The sequence below is a fragment of the Leucopleurus acutus genome (genome assembly GCF_964270905.1).
Source record: "Leucopleurus acutus genome assembly, chromosome: 6".
NCBI classification, from domain to species: Eukaryota; Metazoa; Chordata; class Mammalia; order Artiodactyla; family Delphinidae; genus Leucopleurus; species Leucopleurus acutus.
In genome coordinates this window covers 40,750,277-40,773,412 of record NC_139149.1, presented here as the reverse complement: position 1 = coordinate 40,773,412, position 23,136 = coordinate 40,750,277, and the positions used below count along the sequence as shown (strand labels likewise).

At 39.4% G+C, this 23,136-nt stretch overlaps 1 protein-coding gene across 4 annotated transcripts in view; it reads left to right on the top strand.

Moving 5' to 3' along the window:
- STAM2 (signal transducing adaptor molecule 2) overlaps nucleotides 1-23,136 on the top strand; it is a 56,744-nt gene that overhangs the window by 23,420 nt on the left and 10,188 nt on the right. For all 4 annotated transcript variants that reach the window (XM_082840743.1, XM_082840746.1, XM_082840745.1 and 1 more), the window contains exons 2-8: nucleotides 13,247-13,331; nucleotides 14,262-14,337; nucleotides 14,448-14,546; nucleotides 15,676-15,822; nucleotides 17,369-17,438; nucleotides 17,975-18,161; nucleotides 21,429-21,523. In XM_082840743.1, the coding sequence (XP_082696869.1) occupies nucleotides 13,247-13,331; nucleotides 14,262-14,337; nucleotides 14,448-14,546; nucleotides 15,676-15,822; nucleotides 17,369-17,438; nucleotides 17,975-18,161; nucleotides 21,429-21,523 (759 nt within the window). The remainder of the gene's footprint in view (nucleotides 1-13,246; nucleotides 13,332-14,261; nucleotides 14,338-14,447; nucleotides 14,547-15,675; nucleotides 15,823-17,368; nucleotides 17,439-17,974; nucleotides 18,162-21,428; nucleotides 21,524-23,136) is intronic.

Here is a 23,136-nt window from a genome sequence, read left to right as displayed (position 1 = left end):
GTGGCTCACCAATTTACAGTTTCACCAGCAGTTCACGAGAGTTCACGTTTCTCCACATCCTTGCCAACACATGTTATTTGTTGTCTTTTTCATGATAGTCATTCTGATAAGTGCGAGGTGGTATCTCATTGTGGTTTCGATATGCACTTCCCTGGTGATTAGTGATGTTGAGCATCTTTTCATGTGTCTGTTGGCCATCTGTAAGTCTTCTTTGGAAAAATGTCTATTCATTTCCTCTGCTCATTTTTTAAATTGGGTTGATGGCTTTTTTTGATGTTGAGTTATATGAGTTCTTGGTGTATTTTGGATATCCCTTATCAGATATATCATTTGCAAATATCTTCTCCCATTCAGTAGGTGGCCTTTTTGTTTTGTTGATAGTTTCTGTCACTGTGCCAAATCTTTAAATTTGATGTAGTCCCATTTGTTTATTTTTGCTTTTGTTTCCCTTGCCTGAAGAGACATATCCAAAGAAAACTACTAAGACTGATGTCAGAGAGCATTCTGCCTATGTTTTCTTCTAGGAGTTTTATGGTTTCAGGTCTTAACATTTAGGTCTTTAATCCATTTTGACTTTATTTTTGTATATGGTGTGAGAAAGTAGTCCAGTTTGATTCTTTTGCATGTAGCTCTCCAGTTTTCCCAACACCATTTATTGAAGAATTTATTTCCCCATTATATATTCTTGCCTCCTTTGTCATGGATTCATTGATCATATAATGTGTTGTTCATTTCTTGGCTCTTTATTATGTTCCATTGATCCATGTGTCTATTTTATGTCAGGACCATACTGTTTCGATTACTGTAGCTTTTTAGCAGTTTGAAATTAGCTAGTGTGATATTTCCAGCTTTGCTCTTCTTTCTCAAGGTTATTTTGGCTATTTGGGGTCTTTGTGATTATGTACAAATTTTAGAATTATTTGCTTTAGTTCTGTGAAAAATGCCATTGGTATTTTGATAAGGATTGCATTGAATCTGTAAATTGCCTTGGGTAGTATGGTCATTTTAACAATATTCTTCCAATCCAAGAACACAGGACATCGTTGTTTTCAACTTCTTTCTTCAGTTCTTGTAGTTTTCTAACTATGGGTCTTTTACCCCATTGGTCAAATTATTCCTAGGAATTATATTCTTCTTAATGCAATTGTAAGTGGGATTATTTTCTTAATTTTCCCTTCTGATAGTTTGTTGTTAACATATAGAAAAGCAACATATAGTATATCATTTGCAAACAGTGACAGTTTTATTTCTTCCTTTCTAATTTGGATTCCCCTTATTTCTTTATCTTGTCTGGTTGCTGTGGGTAGGACTTCCAATACTCTGCTGAATAAAAGTGGCAAGAGTGGGCATCCTTGTCTTTTTTCTGATCTTAGGAGAAATACTTCCAGCTTTTCACCATTGAGTATGAGGTTGGCTCTGGGTTTTTCATATATGGTCTTTATTACTTTGAGGTATGTTTCCTCTATACCCACTTTATTGAGTGTTTTTATCACAAATGGATTTTGAATTTTGTGAAAAGCTGTTTCTATTAAGATGCTCATATGATTTTTATTCTTCACTTTGTTAATGTGGTGTATCGCATTGATTGATTTGTGGTGTTAGACCTGCGCGGTCTCCTAGGAGTTTCGACTCGCCCAGGAAACAACAAGAGTCGGAAGTCGATGCAAAACGCAAGAGGTTTATTGAAGGCCGGTGCACCGGGGTTCCTTGGTCCTCACGCAGGAGGTCGAAGAAGGAACCCTTTTGGGCGCGAATATGTCAGTTTTATAGGTTCCCACTTCCCCGTATGTAAATTATAGATTTGGTTGTGTTCTCCTGCTGATTGGTCCCGGCTTAGGCTCGGACCAGAGAGGGAACTTGTCCCCAGCTGCCTGATTGGTCTTTGACAGACACCTTTTTTACATTTTGTTATCTCCCTCCTTCTCCCCAGCTGCCTGATTGGTCTTTGACAGACACCTTTTTTACATTTTGTTATCTCCCTCCTTCTCGGAAGGGGGCCGGACATCCTGGAAATTCACCCATTGTCTAAGAAGCCCCTATTGTCTGGAGAGTTCTTAATCATTAGCTGGAACAATGTCCCTCGAGTCCCACATTTCCCCCCTTTTTCTTGTGACTATTGATTCCAATCATGGAATCTCAACCTTCTGTTCGTAAACTTTGGTACTGTTGTCTTAACATTAGAACTTGTACAGTACTGATACGTTCTCTAATAAATGCTATCAAGCGATTTAGAACACATGGTCCAAAAGTTAAAATCATCAATAAAACAATAAGAGGTCCCAACAGAGTAGAGATTAAGGTGGTAAACCAGGGGGACTTATCAAACCATGATTGAAACCATCCTTTTTCGTTTTCTCTCTCCCTTTGCCTTTTATCTAAGCGTTCCCTTAGTTTATCCATGGTTTTGGTAATGGTTCCTGAATGATCAATATAAAAGCAACATTCTTCTTTTAGAGCGGCGCATAATCCCCCTTCTTTAAGAAACAGCAAATCTAGGCCTCTTCTATTCTGCAACACCATTTCTGAAAGTGAGGTGAGTGATTCCTTTAGTTGAGTTATGGAACTTTCTAATGCTCGAAGATCGATGTCTACAGCCTGTCTTAAACTTGCATAATACTGGGGTTGTTGTATGAGGGCTGTGGTTCCTGTTCCTATCCCGGCAGATATTCCTAGTCCTAGAAGGACAGCCAATGTGAGGGTTACAGGTTCTCTCTTCCTTCTTGTTTTTCCCTCGTATTCATCTAAGAAGGACGAATCTGAATGATAGATAAGTCTAGGAACTAATTGCACTAGCACACAAAAATCAGCTGAATTGTTGAGAACCTCTAGAGAGACACAAGGGGTTAGCCCCGTGTTACATGCCCACCATCCATCTTGGGGAGGTACAAGATATCCCGAGCCTGAAGGGAGGCTGAAATCATGACAAAGGTGTCGATGGGACTGGGGAGGTGTTCCTATACAAGTACCATTTCCAGAAACCGAAGACAGAGTTAATTTACTGTTCCCTTTCTGTTTCCATCGACAATGGTCTGGGGAGCTGACATTAGTATAATTAGAACTATATCCTATAGCATCATAATAAGGGGGAGGGGCAGCATAACAGAGCCAACATGATTTTGTAGCCTCCGGGTTTGTAGCATTAAGGACTGTAAAGGCTGCCTGCACCAAAGAAAGCATCCTATCCTGAGGAGTCCCAGGCTTAACTGTGGGTTCTTTGGATCCAGAGGTTTCATTAGTCTCATTCTTTGTTGACGTAGTTGAAGGGGCCGGGGGAAGCAAAGGGGGGCCAAGTACGGGATTTGGGCCTATTGATATAGGAGCAGGAGTCTCAATCTTTAGCTTAAGGGTCATTAATATTCCCAAATCATATCCATTCTTGTAAAATCTAATGCCCCATGAGTGGCCATTTACCCATTTTTTATCTCTTTTTCCAGGATTACTAAAGGAAATTTTGAGGGGGTGGCACCATCCTGAACATTCGGGGGCGACGGGTCGGGGACCCCTATAAGAAGTATGAGTGTAGTTGGCTGTTACTGTAATAAAATCCCAAGTTGAGGTGGGTCTCCAATAAGTATCTCCTGTGGTTTCACATCCCCAGTTTTGGCAATATAAATTTTCAGTTCCCCCACATTTATAATTCAGGGATCGGGGGCGATGGAACCCGGGGCATACATAGAAGGAGAGGGTTCTGAGCCAACTTCTTCGGACCTGGTTTTTACAACCCTCCCCAGAGTAATCAGCTTTAGTTAGAAGTTGGGACAGAGCATTATGCTGATCATAACTCTCTAGATCCCAATAGGGAGCTCCTATGGCCAGTTTACAGACATCAGGAAAAAGGTCTGGCCACCAGGTCCAGGGAGGGGCAGTATGGCTAATGGACCAGGTTATATCTCCAGTTTGAGAAATTACCTGCCAAGTTAGACGTTGGGGCAGGTGAGGGCTAAAATCACTTACAGTCAGTAAAGGCAGTAAAACCAAAATTATAAGTCTTAGGTTCGTAGAAGCTTGAGTTTGAGCGGGTTGTTGGTTCTTTGGGCCTGCCATCCTGATGATGCCGCCGCTGGTGCAGCTTTCACGTGTGAAGCATGGATCCAGGCAGCGATGCCGTCCACTTTTATGGCCGTTGGGGTGGTTAGGAGGACGGTGTATGGTCCTTTCCATCGAGGTTCCAACGTCTGGGTTCGATGCCGACGGACGTATACGGAGTCTCCGACTTGGAAAGGATGAGTTTCTCCCGGTGTTCCCGGTGTTCCCGGTTGGTAGGCCTCGGCGAGTTGGGACCATATCTCCTTTTGGACCAGTTGGAGTCCCAATAGCCTAGCATACAAGTCAGTGTTATTTTGACAGTCTGGTTTTATTTCTTCTCCTAAGGTGAGAAGGGGAGGTGGGGCCCCGTATAGCACCTCAAAAGGAGTAAGATGGTACCGGGAAGGTGTATTCCTAACCCGGAACAGGGCTAAAGGAAGGAGCACCGTCCAATCTGTACCGCCAGTCTCCAAGGACAATTTGGTTAGGGTCTCTTTTAGAGTTCTATTCATTCTTTCTACCTGACCTGAACTCTGGGGTCTATATGCACAATGTAATTTCCAATCAGTCCCCAAATATCTGGCCACATCCTGACTTACCTGGGCGACGAAGGCTGGACCATTATCAGACCCTATTACCTTTGGTGCTCCAAATCGAGGAAAAATTTCTTCTAAAATCTTCTTGGCTACTACAGCAGCTGTTTCTTTCTTTGTTGGGAAAGCCTCTATCCATCCTGAAAAAGTGTCTACAAAAACTAAAAGGTATTTATTACCGTACCTTCCAGGACGCACTTCGGTAAAGTCCACCTCCCAGTAAGTTCCTGGGCGGTCCCCCCTGAGTCTCTTTCCAGTTTCAAGTTTCCCTTTGTGAGCATTTACCTGTTGACATGGGACGCATTCCTGCACAATTTGTTCAGCTAATTTTGTCATTCCAGGGGTTTCGTACCCGGCTTTTTGTAACAAGGCTACCATCTTTTTAGTCCCCAAATGTGTCCATCTGTGCATCTGTTGTAACATGGATTCTGCTTGCTGAGGGGACAAAGTTCCTTTTGTTGTGGCCGGGATGATTTCTTCGTTGCGGCCTGGTTTTTCAGGAACTTTATCTGACAGTCCTAGAATGACTTCTCCCGATGCTATTTCTCGGGCCACTTGGTCAGCCATATTATTTCCCCTAATTATTGGGGTATTTCCTTTTCGATGTCCAGGGCAGTGGATGATACTGACTTTAGTAGGAAGCATGAGTGCAGTCAACAAAGCCATGATTTCGTCTTTGTTTTTAATTTCTTTGCCACCTGAAGTTAGTAGCCCTCTCTGTTGGTAAATGGCACCGTGGATATGAGCGGTAGCAAATGCATATCTACTGTCTGTGTAGATGTTTACTTTTTTATTCTCTGCCATCTCTAATGCCCTCGTCAGGGCAATTAATTCAGCTCGTTGGGCTGAGGTCCCTTGTGGTAGTGCCGCTGCCCATATGACTTGTTTTCCGTCTACCACGGCTGCCCCAGTTCGACGCTTACCTTCCTCCAGGAAACTGCTCCCATCCGTGAACCAGGTGAAATCAGCATCAGGGAGGGGCAGGTCCATCAGATCTGGCCTACTGCCGTGTGCTGCGGCCAGTACTTCCTGACAATCATGTATGATGGTGGAGCCTTCCAAGTCAGGATCAGGTAGCAAGGTGGCTGGATTGAGTCCTGTGGCTGGAGCAAACTTGATGCGATCTGAGTTTAGCAACAGGGTTTGGTAATGGGTCATCCTGGCATTAGTTAGCCACCTATCCGGTGGTTGACGGACTACATTTTCCAGGGCATGAGGAGCTGTTATCGTTAGATTTTGTCCTAAAGTTAGTTTGTCAGCATCTTTGACTAGAACGGCCACTGCAGCGATTATCTTTAAACAGGTGGGCCATCCTGATGCCACAGGGTCCAATTTTTTTGACAAATAAGCAACTGGGCGATTCCAGGGACCCAATTTCTGAGTCAATACTCCTTTTGCAATGCCCTTATTTTCGGCCACATATAAATGAAAAGGTTTGGTTACATCTGGCAGTCCTAGGGCTGGAGCTGAAAGTAAAGCTCGTTTGATTTGGTCAAAAGCCCGTTGTTCCTTATCGCCCCAAACGAAAGGAGTGCTGTTTTTGGTTAGGGGGTACAATGGGGCTGCCAGCTCAGCAAACCCTGGAATCCATAGTCTACAGAATCCGGCCGTCCCCAAAAATTCTCTAACCTGCCTGGCGTTTTTGGGAGCCGGAATTTGGGCCACCGTATCCTTTCTGCTCTCCGTGAGCCATCTTTGCCCCCCTTTTAATAGATACCCCAGGTAACTGACCTGTTGTTGGCATATTTGTGCTTTCTTGGCTGAGGCTCTATATCCCAGGGTTCCAAGTTCCGTTAACAGTTTTTCAGTACCCTTGATACAATCTTCTTGGGTCTCAGCAGCTCATAAAATATCATCAACGTATTGGAGTAATGTTACCTGGGGATTTGATTCTCTATATAATGCCAAATCCTGATGGAGGGCTTCATCAAAGATGGTCGGGGAGTTCTTAAATCCCTGAGGTAGCCGTGTCCATGTCAGCTGACCAGACATTCCCGATGTTGGATCTTTCCATTCGAAGGCAAAGTAGGGTTGGCTCAGGGGAGAGAGTCTTAAACAGAAAAAAGCATCTTTAAGGTCCAAAACAGTATACCACGTATGTTGAGGTGGAAGAGTGCTCAGGAGGTTGTAAGGGTTTGGAACTGTGGGGTGGAGGTCTGCCACCCGTTTGTTTACCTCTCGTAGATCCTGCACCGGCCGATAATCATTTGTTCCTGGTTTCTTTACCGGCAGGAGAGGGGTGTTCCATGCTGATTGACATCTTATTAAGATGCCCAAGTCTAGTAGCCTCTGTATATGGGGACGGATACCATCTTTGGCTTCTCTACTCATGGGGTATTGACGGACCGTTATTGGGGTGGCAGTTGCCTTGAGTTCCACTAGCACCGGGGGCCGATTTTTGGCCATCCCCATTCCGGCAGTTTCTGCCCAGGCTTGAGGGAACCGAGTTACCCAATCTGTAACATTAACTCGTGAAGATGAAGGCTGCTCGTATAATTTATATTCATCTTCTAATTTCATAGTCAATATTTGAAGTAACCTTCCTTTATTATCAGTTATGGTGGGACCTTCTGGCTGAAAGTGGATTTGAGCCCCTACTTTGGAGAGTAAATCTCTTCCCAGCAAAGGATAGGGGCATTCCGGAATAATCAAAAATGAATGGGTTACTCGTCCAATCCCAAGATCTACTGTCCTTCGTGTGGTCCATGAATATTGTTTATTCCCAGTGGCTCCTTGTACCCATGACCTTTTAGCTGAGATAGGACCTTTTGAGTGGAGAAGGACGGAGTGCTGGGCTCCGGTATCTACCAAAAATTGAACAGGTTCCCCCTCCACTTTAAGAGTTACCCGGGGCTCGGGGAGAGGGTTCGAGCCCTGACTTTCCTAGTCTTCTTCTTCCAATGTTAAGATTTTGTTTCTGGTTGGCCTTCCTCCATTCTTTTTCTTAGGGCATTCTCTCGCCCAATGTCCTTTTTCTTTACAGTAGGCACATTGGTCCTTGTCTAATGGTCGCCTTCTGTCTGCCGTTCGCCCTTCCTGCCCATTTCTATCCCCTATATTTCTTCCTCCAACCACAGTGGCCAGTATCTTACTTAAATTCCTCTCTTGTCTCTTATCTCGTTTTCTTTCACGGGCTGCCTGCTCTTTCTGCTTTCTTTCTTCCTTCTCTTCCTCTGTTTCTCTTTTGTTATATACTTTATCTGCCTCTTTTACTAACTCCTGAAGCGAAAATCCCTGCAAGCCATCTAGCCTCTGTAATTTCTTCCTAATATCAGGGGCCGCTTGATCAATGAAAGCCATTGCTACAGTAGCCCTATGTTCCTCCGAAGTTGGATCATAAGGGGTAAAGCGTCTAAAGGCTTCCATTAAACGTTCCAGGAACACAGTTGGCGATTCCTGGGGCCCCTGAGTTACTTCCCTTACCTTAGCCAAATTAGTGGGCCGTCTGGCCGCTCCATGGAGACCCGCCACCAGAGCCTGGCGATACATTTTCAGGCGCTCCCTACCTTCCGGGGCATTGAAATCCCAGTTTGGCCTGACGAGTGGGAAACCAACATCAATCTCGTTAGGCAGCTGGGTAGGTTGCCCATTGGCGCCTAATACATTTTTTCTGGCTTCTAAAAGAACCCGTTGCCTCTCCTCAGTCGTTAGGAGAGTCTGAAGCAGCTGCTGACAATCATCCCATGTGGGCTGGTGGGAGAAAACAAGAGATTCTATTAAAGCGGTAAGGGCCTGTGGATTTTCGGAAAAAGTTGGGTTATGCATTTTCCAATTATAAAGATCTGCAGAGGAAAAGGGCCAATATTGGAGAGGTCTATTCCCTTGGCCGTCGGGGGGGCCATACTCTCTAAGAGGTAGGGCAGTGGAGTCCGGGGAGATAGCCCTCCGGCTCCTAGTGCCCGCTGAGGGACCCCTTTCTTCTTCCATCATGGATGGTTCCCTTGGTGCCGAGGGCAGTGGAGCTGGGGGTCCTCTAGGTGGTGGGGGATTTGGGGCCGGAGGATAAGGGGGTGGGGAATCCAAAAGAAGCAAATCGGACTGCGGATCAGGATAAATCGCCTTCGGTGGATCCGGGGCGTCAGGTAGCTTTTCCGTGTTGGGGTTTTTCTTTAAGGCTAATATCTCCGACGCTGCTGATGTGTGCGCGGACGTACCTGTTGAGGAAACAAAGGGCCGGACCCACGGAGGTGGGGAGAGAATTAAATCTTCCCAGACCAAGACATATGGTACTTGGTCTGGATGTCCGTGGGGATCTATATTAAATATCTTAGACTTCAGCAGCTTAATCTTGTCTAATAAAAAGGATCCTTCGGGGGGCCATCCTATCTGAAATGTTGGCCATTCAGAGGCACACAAAGTCTGCCACTTTCCTTTCTTCACCTCTACCGAAAAATTATGGGCTCTGGCCCGAACTTCAGTCCAATGGCTTAGGGTAAGGGAAAGAGGAGTCGTCACAGTTTGTCCCATTGTCGTCCGTCAGAGAAGAAGAATAGACCACAATACAGAAACAGTTAAAACTCCATGAAACACATATACGCATGGGCCACCGCGAGCTCGCTTCAAAACCGAAACTTCTTCAGATGGCAGTTATTACCAAGGGAACTGCCGAAACCGAGTGAAGGGGAGACAGAGTTTGCCTCTCCTTCCAGATGAGCCACCAGGGCGTCCCCTAGGGCTCATGGACGCCGGCTATTAGCACGTCTGCCTAGCCAGAGGTCCGATACAGATTCCATAATAAGCCAATTCTTACGGCTTTCCTCCGATAATGGCCCACAAAGAACAAGGGACAAACAGACAATCAAGCTCGAGCTTACCTGGTACCTCCAACTCCCGATGTTCTTGTGGTCCGGGGCGAGTGGAATCCCGGACGAGCCCCCAAATGTTAGACCTGCGCGGTCTCCTAGGAGTTTCGACTCGCCCAGGAAACAACAAGAGTCGGAAGTCGATGCAAAACGCAAGAGGTTTATTGAAGGCCGGTGCACCGGGGTTCCTTGGTCCTCACGCAGGAGGTCGAAGAAGGAACCCTTTTGGGCGCGAATATGTCAGTTTTATAGGTTCCCACTTCCCCGTATGTAAATTATAGATTTGGTTGTGTTCTCCTGCTGATTGGTCCCGGCTTAGGCTCGGACCAGAGAGGGAACTTGTCCCCAGCTGCCTGATTGGTCTTTGACAGACACCTTTTTTACATTTTGTTATCTCCCTCCTTCTCCCCAGCTGCCTGATTGGTCTTTGACAGACACCTTTTTTACATTTTGTTATCTCCCTCCTTCTCGGAAGGGGGCCGGACATCCTGGAAATTCACCCATTGTCTAAGAAGCCCCTATTGTCTGGAGAGTTCTTAATCATTAGCTGGAACAATGTCCCTCGAGTCCCACAGTGGTTGTTGAACCATCCTTGCATCACTGGGATAAATCCCACTTGATTGTGGTGTATGATCCTTTTACTGTATTGTGGAATTTGGTTTGCTAATATGTTTTTGAGGATTTTTGCATCTATACTTATCAGTGATATTGGCCCATAATTTTCTTTTTTTGTGTGATTTCTTTGTCTGGTGTTGATATCAGGATGATGCTGGCCTGGTAGACTGAGTTTGGAAGCATTCGTTCCTCTTCAGTTTTTTGAAATAGTTTGAGAAGAGTAGATGTTAACTCTTCATTAAATATTTGATAGATTCACCTGTGAAGCCCTCTGGTCCTGGACTTTGGTACTTTGGTTTCTTGGAGGGTGTTTTTGTTTGTTTGTTTGAATTACTGATTCAATTTTATTACTGGTAATTGGTCTGTTCATGTTTTTTTTTCTTCCTGATTCAGTCCTGGGAGATTGTACGTTCTAGGAATTGATCCATTTTTCCTAGGTTGCCCCTTTTACAGGCATACAATTGTTCATAGTAATTTCTTATGATCCTTTGTATTTCTGCATTGTCAGTCATAACTTCTCTTTTATGTCTGATTTTATTTATTTGGGCCCTCTCTTTTTTTCTTGTTGAGTCTGTCTAAAGTTTTATCAATTTTATTCATCTTTTCAAAGAACTAGCTCTGAGTTTCATTGATCTTTTCTGTTGTTTTTTTAGTCTCTCTTTCATTTATTTCTGCTCTGGTCTTTATTTTCTTTCTTCTATTAACCTTTGCATTTTGTTGGTTCTTCTTTTTCTAGTTCCTTTAGGTGTAAGTTTAGGTTGTTTATTTGAGAGTTTTCTTGTTTCCTGAGCCTGGCTTCTGTTGCTATAAACTTCCCTCTTAGAACGGCTTTTGCTGTGTCCCAAATATTTTGGATCATTATGTTTCCAGTTTCATTTGTCTCCAGGTACTTTTTTAATTTTTTCTTTGATTTTTTTTCAGTGGCTCATGGTTATTTAGTAACATATTGTTTAGCCTCCATGTGTTTGTGTTCTTTGCAGTTTTTTCTTGTAGTTGATTTCTAGTCTCATACCACTGTAGTCAGAGAAAGATGCTTGGTATGATTTCATTCTTAAATTTATTGAGAGTTGTTCTTTGACCTAGCATATAATCTCTCCTGGAGAATGTTCCATGTGCACTTGAAAAGAATGTGTATCCTGCTGTTTTTGGATGAAATGTTCTATATATGTTTGTTCCATCTGCTCTATTGTGTCATTTAGGCCAGTGTTGCCTTATTGATTTTCTGTCTGGATGATCTGTCCATTGATGTAAATGGGGTGATAAAGTCCCTTACTATTATTATATTACTGTCAATATTTCCATTTCTGTTTGTCAATATTTGCTTTATGTATTTAGCAGCTTGAACGTTGTGTGCATAATTTACAATTGTTGTATCTTCTGTTGGATTGATCCCTCTATCATTATGTAATGTCCATCTTTGTCTCTTGTTACAGTCTGTTTTAAAGTCTGTTTTATCTGATATACATATTGCTACCCCAGCTTTCTTTTTGTTTCCATTTGTATGGAACACATACCTTTTTCCATCCACTCACTTTCAGTTGGTATGTATCTTTCGATCTAAAGTGAGTTGCTTGTATGCAGCATGTATATACAAGTCTTGTTTTTTAATTTATTCTGCCACCCTGTGTCTTTTGATTGGAGCATTTAGTCCATTTACATTTAAAGTAATTATTGATAGGTTTGTACTTACTGCCATTTTGTGAATTGTTTCTGGTTGTTATCGTAGTTCTTTTTTGTTCCTTTTTCCTTTGATCTTTTGTGATTTGATGACCATCTTTAGTGTTACATTTGGATTCTTTTCTCTTTTTTGTATGCATATCTATTGTAGGTTTTGGGGTGGGTTTTTTTAGTAAATCTATTTATTTATTTTTGGCTGCGTTGGGTCTGCATTGCTGTGCACAGGCTTTCTCTAGTTGTGGTGAGTGGGGGCTATGCTTCATTGTGGTGCGCAGGCTTCTCATTGCAGTGGCTTCTCTTGTTGTGGAGTACAGACTCTAGGTGCATGGGCTTCAGTAGTTGTGGCACACAGGCTCAGTAGTTGTGGCTTGCAGGCTCTAGAGCACAGGCTCAGTAGTTGTGGCACACGGGCTTAGTTGCTCTGCGGCATGTGGGATCTTCCTGGACCAGGGCTCAAACCCATGTCCCCTGCATTGGCAGGCAAATTCTTAACCACTGCGCCACCAGGGAAGTCCTTATTGTAGGTTTTTGATTTGTGGTTAGCATGAAGTTTATACATATCAACATATAGATATATATCGAGACATATACATATATATATAATCATATGTATATTTTTTGACTTGATGACTTCTTTTTTTATTAACTTATTTTATTTACATACTTGGCTGCATTGGGTCTTCGTTGCTGTGCACAGGCTTTCTCTAGTTGAGGCAAGCGGGGGCTACTCTTTGTTGCGGTGCATGGGCTTCTCATCGCTTTGGCTTCTCTTGTTGCAGAGCACGGGCTCTAGGCATGTGGGCTTCGGTAGTTGTGGCACACGGGCTTAGTTGCTCCACGGCATGCGGGATCTTCTAGGATCAGGGCTCGAACCCACGTCCCTTTCATTGGCAGGTGGATTCTTAACCACTGTGCCTCCAGGGAAGTCCCGACTTGATGACCTTAAGTTCAAAAACATTCTAACCACCTTACATTTCCCTGCATACACTTTTAATTTTTTTATGTCATATTTTACAATTTTTCATTTTTTGTATCCCTTAATTACTCTTGTGGTTGTAGATGAATTTACTATTTTTGTCTTTTAACCTTCCTACCAGCTTTGTAAGTAGTTGATCTACTACCTTTACTGTATATTTGCTTTTACCAGTGAGATTTTTCCTTTCATAATTTTTGTATTTCTAGTTGTGATCTTTTCTGCTTAGAGAAGTCTCTTTAACATTTCTTGTAAAGCCAGCTTAGTGGTGCTGAACTCTTAGCTTTTGTTCGTTTGTGAAACTCATCTCTCCTTCAAATCTGAGTGATATCTTTGCTGGCTAGAGTATTCTTGTTTGTAGGTTTTTTCCTTTAATCACTTTAAACATATTGTGCCATGTTCTTCTGGCCTGTAGAGTTTCTGTCAAAAAGTCAGCTAATGGTCTTACAGGAGTTCCCTTGTGTGTAACTGGTTGCTTTTCTCTTGCTGCTTTTATGTCTTTCTTGGTATTTATTGTTATGCAAGACATCCTTATTTTTGTGTGTGCTTATCTCTTACAGAAAAGGCCACAAATGAGTACAACACTACAGAAGATTGGAGTCTTATTATGGACATATGTGACAAAGTTGGAAGCACTCCTAATGGGTAAGATGCCCAGTCATGCCCGCTGAATGTCTAGGAACTTAATAATCTGTGTCTCTTATCCTGATGTAACTTTGGAAGGAAAATGGGATTTTTACTATTTCCTTTTGGGGGATAAAAGTAAAGACATGCTGGTGGCTGGATTTATGTGGTTAACCTCATCCTGAAAGAACAAATGAAAAGAATTGACCAAAAACTTGAAATATTAAAACACATAATTAAAGCCTTGTTACAGCAGGGACACACGTTAACAATGAATAGACTTAATTATTTAGGGAATTCCCCTGTGACTTAGACATGTTTAATAATGAAGTAGGTAAATACAATAACATAAAACATATATACTAAAAAGACCTTTCAATAATGAATAGGTAAATGCAATAAATCATAATGAAAAAATGAATATAAATAATGGTGCTTTGGGGATGGAATGGAGCAGTCAAGCTGAACTGATTATACGTTAGAAGTTTAGAAGACTGATGAAAGCATTTGTTTTAACATTACAGCTTTTCAAAGTGCATTCATGCATGTTTGTACTTAAATTTTTTGAGACTATATATCTTGCTAGTTTTTTTTCCCACAAGATAAGAATTCGCTGTGTGAAAGCTCAGTCTGTCTTGAAGAAATGAAAAGGTAATTTATATGATATTGTTCTCTTGTGTTGACTGACCTTTTTTGAAATGATTTGGCTCTTCATTTTTGATTTTGGAATGTACAACCTTTGCAACAAGTTTTCTTTTTCTTTTTTTTCTTTTAAGTTCTACAAGTCTATGAGCAAAAAAACATTGTGTAAGATCATTTTATAGATTGAGTCCTTTAATGAAGAGACATTTGCAGGTGTATATATAGGTATTCTGCTACCAAATAAGTTTAAATTTAAAAGTAAATGTTTGAATTGAAATTCTGAACCCTTAACCTTCTTCATTTTTTTAGAGCAAAAGATTGCCTAAAAGCCATAATGAAAAGGGTAAATCATAAGGTTCCTCATGTTGCTCTGCAGGCGTTAACTGTAAGTGAAAGTCATGTTATTATTTGACCCAAATTTTAAATGTGTATTTATTTCAGTTAAGTAAGATAATATCTCAACATTTATATATTGATTTTTATTTTAATTAATAGCTTCTTGGGGCTTGTGTGGCAAACTGTGGAAAGATATTTCATTTAGAAGTATGTTCCCGTGATTTTGCAACAGAAGTACGTGCTGTGATAAAAAATAAGGTAAATTTTAAAAAGAGAAGAAATTTGTCATTAAAAATATATATGCTGTGTTATTGTAACTATATAAAGCATTAATAGAGTTGTATAGTAAGGGAAATCATTTTAAATAGATTTGAAATGAAAAAAACTTTCTGTTCTAAAATTTGTTATTTGCATTTGTAACACCAAAAACTGTTTTCCTCCCCAAATCATATATATTAGTGATAATAGCTGATCTTTATTGAGGGTTAGCAGTCACTGCTTTAAGCATTTTATGTATGCTACCTTTTTTAAAGCTCTTAACAACCCTTAGAAGTTAGATTCCCTTATCATTCCTATTTTATAGATGCAGAAACAGACTTAAGAGAAGTTAAGTAACTTGTCTAAGGTTATGCAGCTACTAAGTGGCATAGTTGATGTTCATATTCAGGTTTCTGTGACTTCAGAGTCCAAACTAACCACCATTGTGTCCTGATTCCCATTAGAGATGGTGAGCAAAGGGGCCCTTTATTTTAGAGCAGAGTGGAGAGGGTCTTCTTGATGGGGTTGTTATTAATTTATTTCTGTTAGAAGCTCTGAAGCACTATTCTCATGCTATTAGTGGCAAAAGTATCAGAATTTTAGTTTAGTTGATATGAAAAGCTTAATCTAATATTGAGAATATTAAGAAAACATAAAAGAAATAACCTCTGAATATAATAGATTCATTGTCATTGTATAAGGCATAAACGTTGATGTTCAAAAAGGGTAATTTTCTGGGCTTCCCTGGTGGCGCAGTGGTTGAGAGTCTGCCTGCCGATGCAGGGGACACGGTTTCGTGCCCCGGTCCGGGAAGATCCCACATGCCAGGGAGTGGCTGGGCCCGTGAGCCACGCCGCTGAGCCTGTGCGTCTGGAGCCTGTGCTCCGCAACGGGAGAGGCCACAACAGTGAGAAGCCCGCATACCGCCAAAAAAAAAAAAAAAAGTAATTTTCCAAGAAACAACTATATATTAAAATGTAAATAAGCATTTATCAAGTGCTCATTTAGGCTAAGGATTGCTAGACTTTTGTTGATGTTCATAAAATTAGAGAATTTTGGTGGTAATTCTCTTTGTTAAATAATTCAAGTACTTATTTTACAATTTTTTTCTTTGCCTTTTCTTTAAAAGGCTCATCCTAAAGTATGTGAAAAACTGAAATCTTTAATGGTGGAGTGGTCAGAAGAATTTCAGAAGGACCCTCAGTTTAGTCTGATATCTGCAACTATTAAATCTATGAAAGAAGAAGGAATTACTTTTCCTTCAGCAGGTTCTCAGGTAAGAGATCATTCAGACTCATGGTTGACCCTATACTATTTTGAAGATATATACCTTGGGTAAAAGCTGGCAAGGTTTATCTTAGTCATCATTGCTTACCTGCACTCTACATGAGTCTGTCTAGCGTAGTGACTTATATTGAGTAGACATTGTAATTGTCAAGTGAACTACTTCTACAAATGAGAACTTTTGAGAAGTGAATCATCCATAAATAATCTGTTTAATGCTACTCTGAATGTAGAGTCATGCAAAAGGCATAGATGTGTGAGAGAGCCCTTATGTTCAAGAAATTTATAGTCAATTTGGAGGGTAACTATATACATGTGAAAAATAACTAGTTATAATTGACAAATATGGATGAGGGATACACAAGCTAGATGCCAGGTTAACTACAGATTGGGATGGTGAAGAAGGTGAAGAGTAGAATTTTTAGGCTGGAATGTATTTCAGTATGTAGAGAGGAGTAAAGAGGTCATCAAGGAAGGAATGACATGAACCAGTTCATGGACTTGAGAAAGCTCAAGACCTGTTTGTTGAAGAATGAATATGCCTGGAGTGAATAGTGTAGTTTACATATAAGATGGGGTGAACTATAAGATGAGAAATTTATTTGGGGATGTAGGGGGTAGCTTTAGTAGGACAGGGGTGGGAGCAGGGATGATGAGTCACAGAGTAGGTTGTTTTTTTTAGTCTATGGGAGAAAAACACTGTGTCTTGGCTTTTGCTCTCAGTGCCTCTTCTTTTCCAGGATGTGGGCTAGGCAAAGAGACTAAGAGAAGTACTGTATATTTTTTTAAAATTTTGGACTGTAGACTGAAGACACAAAAAGAACCTTTATAGCTGACCAGGCCTAAGGGTTCAAGGTAGAATTTTGAGATAAAAACCTTATAAGTAACAAAAGTCTAGCATTTTCCTGCTCTGTCCTTTCTGCAGGTCATTCTCAAAAATCTGTGTTAAAGAATTGGTTGATGGTTCAGAATCCTGGACATCTCTGTCTTCCATGCCTTTAAGTTTAACCATGACCTTCCTTAGTCCTCTGCTATGCCTGAAGAGCCACCACCATTCAAACACAATGAGTAGTAAAAGGGGGCATAACCTGTATGCCTAGAGCTGCACCTTTTGTCTGCGTCCTCCCTCCTCTTCTCTTCAGTCATTATCATGGCTTCTTGCTTCTACTGCTCGCATAGCCCTGTGCCTCTAGCAGTATAGCACCTCTCACTGAATGAGAGACCTTGGACCACTGAGCTCAGGAAGTGCAATCAGGGAAGATTCATATTTAAGTACTTTCTGTATGCCAGGTTCTGTGTCAGATACTAAGATTTATGCAAAATGTAAGCCGGTTCGTGCCCTTTGTGATTTTTTTAATGTTTTCTTGAAAATTCTGATGTTCTGTTTTAGTGCTTGAAAACAACTACTTAATATTATCACAAAGACCTTCACTTTTAAGTGGAACTTAATTAACTTTTTAATTAGCATGAGCGAATAATCATAGAGCTTGTGTTTTCCTTGAAAAGGTAGTTGTGTTCATTTTACTCATACATTACAGACTGTCTCAGTTGCTGCCAAGAATGGTACGTCATTGAACAAAAACAAAGAAGATGAAGATATAGCTAAAGGTAAATAAAGGATCATGCACGTGTAATTTAGTGTTGCTGATCTAAAAACTAGTGGAGTCTGAAAAGTAAGAGAAACAATTGACGAGATATAAGATTGATTGAACTCATAAGCGTTGTCAGTAACATGTATTTAATGTCCTACCTTTGACGAGATTACATTTCACCTTTTCTTTAATGCCAAAGTTATGAGTCAAGCACAGAAATATGTTCATGACTTGTCCTATATGGAAAGCTACCCATATTATAATGTCACAATCTGTTTGCTGTAAAAATAATAGCTGCTATATATGACAGACTGTGATAATAAGGAATGAGCAAAAACTTATTTTAAAAAATGTCATGGTTCTCTGCCCTGTCCCCTCTCCCCTTCCTGCCCCCACAAAAGCTAATTGTTTAGCGTTCAACTGGACAAATAAGATATTCACTTGATTTATTGTTATTAAATAGTACATTATGTAATATTTGTTATTAAAGTTCTAAAAAATAAGAATTAATTCTGGCTGTCTTGTTTTTTGTATTTTAATTTTTCAAACTAGCTATTGAATTATCATTGCAAGAGCAGAAGCAGCAGCACACAGAGACAAAATCTTTATATCCATCTGCAGAAATTCCATCAAATAATAAAGTTGCAAGGAAAGTGAGAGCTTTATATGATTTTGAAGCTGTGGAGGACAATGAACTCACCTTTAAACATGGTGAAATTATTATTGTTTTGGATGACAGGTATGTTTTAAATATTTCTGGAATATTTTGAAGTTATTAAGTATAATACCCTTAATTTAGAATGCTGGATATTCAGCTTTTGACTTTGGTGTATTTAAATCGTACTAGAACCTTTTCTACCTTAGTTATTTTTTTCTCAAATTAGACTGGGTAGTGTGAGTTTCTTATTCTTTTGTTAAATTTGGTAATAAAGTATTCTTTAGATCTTGGATTAAAAATGTATTAAATAATATTGTTTATTATCACAATTGGGAAACAAATATTCAGTCATCTGAATGCATTTACATTAGGAGTTGTATATTCTAAAATTACTGGCAAAAAAAAACTTTAGGAAGAGATATAGTTATATTACCTTTGATCAGTGCAACCAAAAACTATACTCAGCTCCTCCGCAATTCTTAATCTGCTACTGCCTCTCCCTCGCAATTTCTCTATCACTTAAAGTTGTAATAAAGAATAGATCTGTCTGTATTGGGCCTAAGTCTATTTTACTTTGCTTTTAAAAGAAATTGATGAAATTTAGCAAGAGTGAGACCTAATAGCTTGTTGCTATGAAGAGAGATTGCAAATGTATTTGGTATCCATTATAAATAACTTAGTAAGGATACATTAGTATATTTTTAAATGTGTAGATACATAAAATCATTTTACTTTGCTACAGTAAATATTTATTGAGAAAATGTTATGTAAATAAGCTGTGTTTATAATAAAAAAGTGACTGAGGGCACAGTTCTTTCTTCATGAAACCTAGAATAAAGTAAGGGAGTTAAAGTTAGAGGTAATTAGGTGGGATGCAGATTGTGAATGCCATAAGAGGTAACGTTGGGGTCCAGAAGAAAGCAGAATCACACCTGGTACAAGCATCTAGGAAAGAAGGCTTATCCAGGGGGTCTACTTCAGGTGTTTGGAAAGGAATAGACAAAATTATCATTTCCAGATTCTGTGGCTGTCCATTTACAAGGTCCAAGAGAATCAATGATCAAACTGTTAAAACTGATAAGAGTTCATCAGGTTGTTGGATATAAGCTCAGTATACAAAAATCAGTGGTATGCTTTAATCACAACTATTTAGAAAATGTAGTAGAAAAAAATGTCATTCTCTATAGTCACAAAAATTATAAATGATTGAGGAATAAATAAACCTAACAAAGGTACATGAGGACTTTATGGAAAAAATTATAAAATTCTTTGAAAGATACAAAGGGATATAAATATATGTAATATATTTATGTAAATATAAATGGAGAGAGATACCATGTTTATGGTGAAGAAACCTTAATATTGTAAAGATTTAATTTTTCCAATGTTAATGCATAAACAGTGCATTTCCAATTAAAAGCCCAATAAGACTTTTTTTTAGAGAACTTGAAAACATTTTAATTTTAACATTAATATGGAAATGTGAAGGTATACAGTAACATAGAGAAGGTACTTTCCCTGCCAAGTATCAAGGCATATTAACAAGCTGTAGTAAATAAATACATAGACGGTTGCAACAGGATGGAATCCAAAAATAGGCTCATGAAAGATAGCAGCTTGCTGTTTGAAAGATAGGCTATCATAACTCAGTAGAAAAATTGGTGTACTATTAAGTAAATTTTGCTGGGATGAATGGTTTTTTGTGCAGTATAAATAAAATTTGATTCAGCTTCACACAGTACATAAAATTTCATTCCAAATAAATTAAAGAACTAAACGTGGGAGAGGGATATAAAGGAAAACCTGAAACTGTTAAACAAATATATAGGAGAATAGGAATTCAAGGATAGAGAAAGATTTCTTTTTTGAAAAAGTGTAGGGATTTCCCTGGTGGTGCAGTGGATAAGACTTCATGGTCCCAATGCAGGGATTCGATCCCTGGTCAGGGAACTAGATACCACATGCATGCCGCAAATAAGAGTTCACATGCCACAACTAAGGAGCCCACCTGCCGCAACTGAGGAGCCCATGTGTCGCAACTAAAGGCGCCCACGTGCTGCAACTAAGGAGCCCACCTGCTGCAACTAAGACCCAGCACAACCAGATAAATATTTTAAAAAATAAAAAAAAATTAAAAAGTGTAAACCATAAAAGGTTGCTAAATTTGATTATAGAAACAGAAAACAACATGCAATAAAACTGTAAGCATATGTTAAAAGACATTGACAGTTTGAGAGAAGGTATTTGCATAATGCAGACAAACAAATGCTAATCAGAATATGTACAGAACTCCTACATATCCATGAAAAGAAACAAATGACCCAGTGGAAAACGAAAAGTGGACAGAAGGTATGAACGAGCAGTTTACAGAAGAGGCATTTTGGATGCTCAGAAGTGCAGATGAGCCCAGCAGTGAGATGATTTCTCCTGTGTGACATCATGTGTTGATTGGACAGTTAACACGTGTGAGCAGAAATGACATTCTCACACACTGCTGAGGGAAAAGAGGATGGTGAATTGCCACAACCACTTTAGGGAACATTTGGCAATACTAGTAACGTGTTCTGTGGCCCTGCAAGTCCATGTCTGTGAATAAGCTAGAGAATTGTTGCATGTACGCCCTAAAATCTAGAATGATTATTGCCCCAATCTTCATAAGGTTGAAAGACTGGAAATAACCTAAATGTCCGCCTGTATGGGGATGGATAAATCAAATATGCCATGTTTGTGTGATGCATCTTTAAAAGGAATAAGCAAGAGCTGAAAGTATTGACATAAAATTTAAAAGATCTATAATGACTAGTATTTATATCTATAGAGCTGACTATAGATATCTATAGGTATATAGATATCTATAGATATATAGATATTTATATCTATAGAGTTTACTATATAGATATTTATATCTATAGAGTTTACTATATAGATATTTATATCTATAGAGTTTACTATATAGATATAGTAAAAGAATAAAAAATACACTTGAAGGAAGATGACATACCAACTTGATAGTGGTGGTATGAAAGATGGATGTGAGTTTGGGACTTGGGAATGTTGATAAAGGAAACTTCAGTGTTATTTATAATGTTTTGATTTTTTTTAAGGCCCAGAATCAAATATGACCAGTTGCTGATTGGTTCTAAATTTAAGTATGGGAGTATGGATGTTTTGTTTTATTTGTGCTTTTTTATAGTTCCTATTAAGTTTAAGAAGAACTACATTTAAATATAATGGGATTTGAGCTGGTATTTTCAAAGTAGGCTAAATTTAATTTTTATCTTAATTACTCTTGACATTAGTGTACTGAAATGTAGAGTAACAAGTGACATTTTTGTACTGTATTTTCAGTGATGCCAATTGGTGGAAAGGAGAAAATCACAGAGGAATAGGACTCTTCCCATCTAATTTTGTAACAACTAATTTAAACATAGAACCTGAGGCAGGTAAGTTAAGTCTGAGGGAAGGTTAAATCTATTGAAGTTTTTTTTAACTTGAATTTTGTGGTTCAGTTTGAAATATAAAGTAGATTGGCATTTAACTCTTGTTTTAAATCATTTATTTATAAGCAATACAGTTTAACATACTGCTTACCAAATTAAGGCATTAACTTATCCCAGGTCAATTCCAAGAGTTATTTCCTTATCATTATATTTTAAATCCTTTGAGAGCTAAGGTACAGAGGTACAATTAAGGCATAAAATAAGCTGTGCTTGACATGTAAATATTTAAATCAATGTAATTATAGTTTAAGAGGCAGTATGTGTTTGTTCAGTACAAACAAATATTTGTTTTATTCATCACTGAAGCACAGTATCAAAGCGGGCCGGGGGTGGGGTGGTGGTTGGGAGAACTGGTTGACAAGTGCTGAGTGTGATTACAGGGGTTAGGAGTACGCCTAAGTTTTAGACTTTTCCTCACCTTGATTTGATCCTAGCGAACTCAGAACAATAACAAAGTCATGTAATCAAGGCAATAGGTCCTTAGTTCAGATCTTCTGAACTTCACTCAGTTTTGCAGCCATAGACCATTCCCCTCAGCTGCTGCCAACCATACAGAGAAAGCTTCCATTTGTTAGGCAGGCAGGGAGTTGGGGGGAGCTGAGTGTAAAGAATAGCTGATGATAATACTAATGATGGTGAGGATCAAAAATAGAATTGCTCAGTGGTGTTTAAGCACTCATTTGTCAGGTGTTAAGCCAAATCTTTTGCTTGCACTATTTCGTTTAATGTTCATAAGTCTGTGAGATAGGTACTTTTGTTACCTCATTTTACAGATAAGGAAACTGATGCTGAGGTTATGTGGCTAGTAGGTGACAGCCAGGATACTAAAGTCAGCTAGTCTGCCATTAGAATGTACTTGTACTAACTGACTCACTGCTGGACATACTGCTTCTAATGCTTATAGTTCTAGAGAAAGAACTTAAATTGAAAACTCTCTGCACTGTGTGTAACATCATCTTTGTATGGGTAGGGTGATGCATTCAATTAAAATGAAGTGTAGAGAGATGAATACTGAGTACTCTGCCACTATTTATACTTTTTATTCCTCTAGTCTGACTCTCTAAGTAGGTATGAAAATTGGAGACACTAGTTTTAATAACTTGATAGACCACGCTCAGGGAATCCTATACTATGGTGATTTCCCCTTGGCATAGGCTAGAGAGATTGAGCTGCAGTTTTAAAAGGAAAAAATATTTGGGGTTTTCAGTAAGTCCTCATGTTATGCTGAGCTCTGCTCCTTAGGGCATATTTGAAAGTTAGCCAAATATTTGAAATAACTGTTGGGACTTATAAGTTCTTTGGTTATATAAATTTTGATTATAATTTTTTTTACTAAAATTTACTTTATTAAAATATAGTACATTATAGCAGTACTCCAGTGAGCATTTAAATAGTTTTTTGTATATGTATGTTTGTAAGTTATTTTTCAGCCTTCTTTTTCCTAGGAAAAGTTTCTGTTTTGTGTTGCTTTAACCGTTATCAAAGTTAGGTTGAAATCAAGTCTATTTTTTGGTACATATAGAAAATAATTTTTTATAGCAAGGAAAGAGTGTAGA